This window comes from Perognathus longimembris, chromosome 19 (genome assembly GCF_023159225.1).
Source record: "Perognathus longimembris pacificus isolate PPM17 chromosome 19, ASM2315922v1, whole genome shotgun sequence".
NCBI lineage: Eukaryota > Metazoa > Chordata > Mammalia > Rodentia > Heteromyidae > Perognathus > Perognathus longimembris.
In genome coordinates, this window is record NC_063179.1 from 34274188 (window position 1) to 34282023 (window position 7836).

The following is a 7836-nucleotide window of genomic DNA, read 5'->3' on the forward strand; positions in this document are numbered from 1 at the left end:
ACATTAGTTGCTCAGATAGCCAAATATACTAGTATATTTTAAGATAGATTTTGTTCTGGTACTTAAGTGATAAAGATATTCATTTCATCTATATGCCGAAATAAACAATACAAATATTTTCAATAAGACATGATTGCTAAATAAATGCAATTCTTTGCAGGTTTGTATAGACTGCTTTTACTGAATATTGTAGCAAGAGCTAGATTTTAAAGCTTGAGAACTCGAGGTATCCATAAAATGACATTTCTCATTTTATTTCTTATCACATTTTATTTGAGCTGAAGAACAGACATAGAGTACCTATCAGAATTCTTCTAGTAGTTAGAAATCATGATGTGGTTAGCTAAGCCAGAACCCAAGATACATGGATGGAAAAATACATTTGCTAGTTTTGTGGATGAGGCAGCATGGGCTATTTACCATAATTCTAGTGGATGAGAGCTGGACCCATCACTATGACCTAGGAAAAAGGAAAGCACACACCTCTGTCAGGGAGGCCCATTCAGAAGCATTTTCTGTGAACGATAGGAGGACCGGCCTCATCATACTCCTGCTTACTGATCCACATCTGCTGGAAAGTGGACAGGCTGGCCAGGATGGAGCCTCCAATCCACACAGAATACTTGCGCTCCGGGGGAGCTATGATCTTGATTTTCATGGTGCTAGGTGCCAGGGTTATAATTTCCTTCTGCATGCGGTCAGCAATCCCTGGGTACATGGTGCTGCCCCCAGACAGCACAGTGTTGGCATACAGATCCTTGCGAATATCCACATCGCACTTCATGATAGAGTTGAAGGTTGTCTCGTGGATTCCGCTGGACTCAATGCCCAGAAAAGAAGGCTGGAAAATGGCTTCAGGGCATCGGAAGCGTTCATTCCCTATGGTGATTACCTGCCCATCGGGCAGCTCGTAGCTTTTTTCAAGCGAGGAGGATGTAGCTGCGTCGACCATCTCTTGCTCAAAGTCCAGGGCTACGAAACACAGTTTCTCTTTGACATCTCGCACGATCTCTCGCTCGGCGGTGGTGGTGAAGTTATAGCCTCGTTCCGTCAGGATCTTCATGAGGTAATCAGTCAGGTCTCTACCCGCCAGATCGAGACGTAGAATCCCATGGGGTAGGGCATAGCCCTCATAGATGGGGACCGTGTGAGTGACCCCGTCTCCGGAATCCATCACAATACCTGTAGTCCGTCCTGAGGCGTAGAGGGACAGCACGGCTTGGATAGCCACATACATGGCAGGGGTGTTGAAGGCCTCGAACATGATCTGAGTCATCTTTTCCCGGTTGATCTTGGGGTTGAGGGGCGCCTCGGTGAGAAGGATGGGGTGCTCCTCTGGTGCCACACGGAGCTCGTTGTAGAAGGTGTGGTACCAGATCTTCTCCATATCATCCCAGTTGGTGACAACGCCATGCTGGATGGGATACTGCAGGGTCAGGATGCCTCTCTTACTCTGGGCCTCATCTCCTACATAGCAGTCCTTCTGGCCCATGCCCACCATGACGCCCTGGTGCCGAGGACGACCTACCATGGAGGGGAACACGGCCCTGGGGGCATCGTCACCCCCAAAACCTGCCTTGCACATTCCTGACCCATTATCCACTACCAAGGCAGTCAGCTCATCATCAACCATGGTGCTAGCTGGATTCGTCTCGATGGTCAAACAGAGGGTAAATAGAGGGAAAATTCTAGACTGTGATGTGCAAGAGAAAGAGTGGACAGAACTGCTTTCAGCGAGGGGCACCTAACATTATGGCCACAGGTATTTAAAGGACTGCAGTGACCACACCCCTGAGCTAGTCCATCAGTTCCCAGCATTTCTGGGTGGAGCCGCCTTTGAGGTATTAATAATGATGATGGTTAGAGTAATCATTAATAGACCTTCTTGCATAAAGACAACATAGGCTACCAAGGGGCCAGATCTCAGGTTACTGTAATTAGGCAACCCACACATGCAGCCAGCTTGCTGGGTGAGATCTCTAGCTAAGTATGTGATGCACTGGGGGATGCAAAGGCAAGATGAAAGCACCCCAGTGGTGGGGATGGGTGGCACTGCTAAGAGGACCAGTGCTCCTTAGTTTGCCCTCTGGGTCCATTCTCTCTACACTAGCTTCAACTTTTTAGACTTAGTATATGGTTCTAATGAAGGGTCTGGGATTTGTAATCTTCATTTTTTTCCAAGATTTTCTTTTTCATTGGATTCCTAATCCTACAAGATGGCATCATGATAGAAGCTGCTTTAATGAGCGAAAATGATGAATGTCCAAGTGTGACCCGGCAGCTATAATTAATTATAAGGCCCTTGTGCAGTGTAAAAGATTGCGATACTTAATAGCTTCAAATTCATCAGAGATAAGTTAAAGAAATAGAATGATCAATAAAGTGAACCAACATAGATTTTTCTCTTGATGTAAATTTGAAATAACTAAAATTTATTAAAAACTAAATACATACAGCATTTTCCTTGTTCTTAGTTTATTGTATCTGTGTTGGCTGTATAGAGGCAGAATGGCAATGTTTTGCATGATTTATTCATTAACATGCATAGTTAAAATTAGTTTATTCATAGTAATTTCAGCTATACAACAATGAGCAATAAGACCAACTTAAATTATGTATTTGAGTTGAAGTTTAAAATACTTTTTTTTTGTCTTTAAGAGACATACACCATTAATAGCACCAGACCTCTCTGAATTTATTAAGAGCTACACAATTGGGATAGTATTCTTTTTCCTCCATTTTATGATATATTATGTTTATGAGAGAAATACAGACAATCTGATAAGATATGTACCATGATAAAATATAGGACATTGTAATGTGTTGCAATTAAGAAAGCGTTTTTTTTTTTTGGCCTGGGCCTTGGACTCAGGGCCTGAGCACTGTCCCCTGGGTTCTTTTTGCTCAAGGCTAGCACTCTGCCACTTGAGCCACAGCGCCACTTCTGGCTGTTTTCTATATATGTGCTGCTGGGGAATCGAACCCAGGGCTTCATGTATACAAGGCAAGCACTCTTGCCACTAGGCCATATTCCCAGTAGCTTATTACTTCTTGTGGCATACATTTTAGCTAAAGAGGATGTAATCTTTTCTTATCAGTTCTTCTAAAGTGAAGTGCTATTTCGTATTCATATCTTAGTCACCTTTATCTTCCTTCCCTTCTTCCATTGTTTTCTTTCCTGTCTTCCTTTTTTCCTTTCTTCCTTCTTTCCCCGACGAAGCTCACCTTCTAAGTGGTAGCAGCAGCCCCTCATCACTAAGCAGAAACATCCTGTAATTAAAAATCAGAAACATTAAGTAGCCTGTATCTTTGCCTCTTGGAAAGTCAAAGTATATTGTGGATGTCTTTATCAACAACTTTATCTAGAATAATTTTTCTCTGGTTTAATCTCAGTATTATAAAGTGCCTTTATGATGTGTTTGTCTTGTTGTAAATCAGCAATAGCCGAATGTGTATTTCAACGTAAGATTCATTCTTTTGCTTTGGAATCCACCAGGACTAACTTACCTTTTAATCCTTTCTGAAACTGAAGAAGATTTTCCTGTATCAGTGTTAAAGAACTAACTCTAACCCAACTGAGTTTATAAACTTTCTTTCATTGATGTGGCAAAACCAAGCTTTTGATTAAATATTTAATTACTATATTTTAAACACTGTATATTCTAACAAACTGTGTACATCTTACAAAATAGAAAACATAACTGAGGTCCACATTTATAAATGTTGCAAACTGCAGCATATAACAAGCCATGTCAGCAGAAACTCCAGTGAAAGAAGCTATATGGTAGCAGGCACAGCCTTGCACCCTAGAAAGCAAAGCCATTGATACTGAGTTCACACAACATCGCTGTTATCTCGAGAGTGTGGCTGATATGTGGTTTTGGTGATGAGCTGGCTGCTATTTTAGGTTTAGTTTCCCAAGGGAAAGTTTCATTAATAATATATTGCTAATATATTTAAATCAACTTCTGACAGTAGAAGAGGACATATTATAACTCAATTGCCATTAAAATGTCATTTTTTTTTTTAGTCTGGCTGAGTTTGCAATGGAAGAGGAATTTGTGTAGGTGAAACATATGAATATACGTTTGCAAACACTGGACTTTAGAGGAGGGAGTCAAGGACCCTGTCCTGAAGGCACCAGGTTTTATAACTAACCAGAATTTACAGATGCTTGGCTTACCTAGGCCTAGAAAGGCCTTTGTAATTAACTTCTGAAAGCCCACAATCTTATTTTGTTGTGCATTTATCCTAGCTTGAGTATCTTCTAGATGTGTAAAACTACAATATGGCCAATGTATGTGAGGACAACCTCTCCTGAGGTGACTTGAAAGCAATGCCGTGGTGAATGAAAGCAGTTGTCTTTGTAGAATAACCTAGGATGTCTTTATTTAGTCAGTATGTACTGAGAATTGGTGAATACAGCAGTGTTATTTTATAGAGTCTTTTTTTTTCTACTCTTCCTATGTACTTACCATGTAAAGAGTCTCATCCATCTGTATTATACTCTTAGTGGAGATATGCAACATGTTTAATAGCGATATGGGGATGGGTAGATAGTGTGATGTATTCATTATACGGTTGACCATTTTTAATAAGCTCATTTGTTTTGTGGTCAAGTATTACCTAACGTTTTTCTTTTATATTGATAAAATGGTTTAATCCTGGTATGTTATAAACTGTAAATATTCACTCCAGAAAATCTGTAACACATTGCTTTCAAATTTTCTTATAAGTAATAACAATAATAATTACTGATAAACTTTGTAGTAGTTTTCTGGTTATTTATCTTCATTAGAAATAAAAATAATATGAAAAAATTGAAACATAACAAATTTCTCCCTAAATGAAACTTGAGTCTCAGATTCCCTGAGACAGGCATGGACAGATGGAGGAAAAAGTGGTTTGGAGTGGTATATCTTGACCAGTTCCAGGAAGCACTTGGAGCAAAAACCCAAAGGCAAGCATCATTTTCACAGTGCAGTTAGCCATAGCCCAGGCTTCCAGCCATCACTGTTCCATTAGCCATGAAGAATGCTAGGGTTTATTCTTGAGGGGTTACGTCTCCCTTTTGTTGTTGAACACTCCAGAAATGGAGTATATGGCAGTTCTTCCTTATCTTAAAGAATGCCATAGAAAACCCTTTGACTATTCCAATTGACCAACAAACACAGTTGCTAAGAGTAGGCAAATATTTCTGCATGTGGTGGGTGGACCTTTGAAGACATTGTGATTCTGAAAAGAATCTAAGTTGAGGATATTTGTGCAATCAGAAACATTCCCAAAAGTTCATCCATGACTGATAGAAATCACACAGTATCCAAGACTGAGACAAACTCTGAGTTACCTTCTGACCCTGTAAAGTAGAGCGAGAACAAGAAAAATAATGATTACAAATCACTAGAATGTTCCAGTCTCTGTGCTAAGTGTTTTATTTGCACATTAGTTTTTGAAATTTTCACAGCAACTGTATGAGGTACATGGAATCATCTCTTCATTTTTGGAGGAATCTGAAGCTGAAAGAATAAACTGACCAAGGATACTGAGATGATAGATAGTACAAATCTCAGCATTTTATCCCAAGCAAGTGAAACACATAACCCAAGCTTTGCTCAAGATGAAAGAAAGGCCAAATAAATGGTATAGGACCCCAGAGGGTTGGCTCCCCACTGGGAGAGGAAGCTGACAGTGACTACTCCTGTGACACTTCTGTGTGTCCTGTCAGGAAGAATTATCTTAATGTTTCCAAATGTCAACTCAGATTATTAACGTCAGGATCTCCTAGTCTCAGAGTGGAGGAAAAGAAATATAGTTAATGCCTATACTAAGAAAGAAAGACACTTATAAGGAAAGCGGCAACTTTACCATTGTGTAAAATGAGCAAATGATAGAGCATGAGTTCCAAAAGATGCAGCCAGATAGATGAGGGGCCGTTAGAAAGGAAATCTAAATCAGGAGGACAAATGCATCCTTTGGGTTGCAGCCCTGTGGGAAGTTGAGCCTGCCTGGTCAAAATAAAGGCCCTCGTGATTAGACCACTACAAGGAGCCTATGATGGAGGCAAGGAAGGATTCCTTTGTGAGCTGAGCTAATTCCCATAGTGTGAGCGACCCAGGGCCCGCAGGGCTGTGGAGGGAAGCTCTCAGTGTTGGAGAGAAACAACTGTGAATCCATTTGTAGACCCGAGGCAGGTGGTGCAGAGATCACACACCCTTAAAAGGTAAATTACCAATCCAGTCTGTCTTAAAAAGACAAAATACAAAAACGAAATAAAAATGAAACAATGCTTTGTGTTTACTGAGTTGTTGTTGGCCTGTATCTTCATTCTAATGAAGCTGATTCTGTGACTGCTGGTCACATCTGATTTCTGGCACATTTTCATTCAGATCAAACAGAACCCCCTGTCTAGTTGTAACTGACAGAGCAGGGTTACAGATGGTTAAACGCTAGAACATACCCAGTTTCTCTTCTTGCATGGACAACCTGCTGCTGTAGAAATGTTCTGTCCTGGCGAAAGGTCATTGAAGGAGGAGGATGCAGGATGAAAAGGTTAATTCTGTTTTGGAAGGATCTTCTAGGTCTTGTCGACGGGAAAAATTGACTGATTGGTAGGCTATAACTCAATGTAGTTTTGTTTTATTTTAGCCAAGAGCTACTGCTGCTGATGCATACCAGGGATCAATAAACATAAGATGTGGTGGGAGAATCATGATTGTAGTTTAGGGAAGCAGCAGTTCTAAGATTTCAGGAGACACAAGGAAGGCATTGTACCCAGTATCTGGAACTACTGGAACTATTGAGGGGTTTCTTAGTTCCCCATTGGCTGACATCAAGGCAGTTTGTGATCTGCTGACAGAAAAAGAATGTATGGGAAGAAGGCCCTGTGGGATGAGGTTTAGGAGAGAAGGAACACAGACGTACAGAGAAAGTAGGAGACCCAGATAAAGGCATTACTCTTTCCCTTCCCTTTACTTACGATGTCACAAAGTCTAGGAAAGAGGGCACCAACAAGATTCAAGAAAAGACAATACCATCTACAGTACCAATTCTAGTTTGTTTATGGTATCCAGATCACGACTGGGTGCAGAGCAGGCAGAACCCTGACCAACCTCTCCCCCCATCACCCATATGTCTTGTTTGGCCTACATAGGGTTCTACAAACATCACTGAATTTTTAGCTTTGAATGTTTACAAAATAAGTAGATTTAGGAATTCTCATTTCTCTTGCAAAACAATAGAAAAGCAAGCAACGTTAGCACTTTCTTTCTAAAGTACAGTTAAATTGTAGCTAAACCTCTTAGAAGGGGTATGTATTCTCCATTTCTCTTTGGCTCCTCAGTCACAGTCACACTGTTCACAGCCTCCTCCAGTCCCAGTGCTCTTGGACTTGTGAGTGAAATGTCTTTGATGGAAGGATGGAGTGGGGTGGGAAAAAAGATGAGTGAAAAACTATGTGCTATGGTTCTGTTTTGTTTTGGAGATAGCTTGATGTCGAACAAGAACAGGATGTAAAATACTAAGTAGCTAAATTTATGCAACTAGGTGAAAAATGATCAAATGTACATGCAGTTTTTAAGAATGAAAAAGGAAGTTAATTCAAATGAGGTAGGGCTGGGAGGGGAAGTTCTCTTTTTCTTTGTTTTACCAATGATGGGATGGAGTGGAATTGATTTATGTCAAAACAGGAGGAAGAATTTTAACTACCAGGTAGAGCAAAATTACTAATATATAATAAAATAAAGCTTTTCTGGTAAACTGTTTTGGTTGCCAATTTTTGGGAAAAGCTCACAAGTATGGTTTCTTAAATTTTCTCCTGTTTTGGGTTGAGTGGTTTGA

At 40.5% G+C, this 7836-nt stretch overlaps 1 protein-coding gene across 3 annotated transcripts; it reads right to left on the reverse strand.

The window, feature by feature from the left end:
• Positions 1-502: 502 nt before the first annotated feature.
• On the reverse strand, positions 503-6376 carry Actbl2 (actin beta like 2). Of its 3 annotated transcripts, none has more exons than XM_048368081.1 (2): positions 6359-6376; positions 503-1618 (listed from the first exon to the last, which is right to left on the reverse strand). In XM_048368081.1, exons 1-2 carry the CDS (start codon positions 6374-6376, stop codon positions 503-505), a joined length of 1134 nt encoding a protein of 377 aa, XP_048224038.1. The 3 variants fall into 3 exon arrangements, with proteins under 3 accessions (XP_048224038.1, XP_048224039.1, XP_048224037.1); XM_048368082.1 differs by lacking the exon at positions 6359-6376 and having other exon boundaries at positions 503-1378; positions 1505-1633; XM_048368080.1 differs by lacking the exon at positions 6359-6376 and having other exon boundaries at positions 503-1633.
• Positions 6377-7836: the final 1460 nt, after the last annotated feature.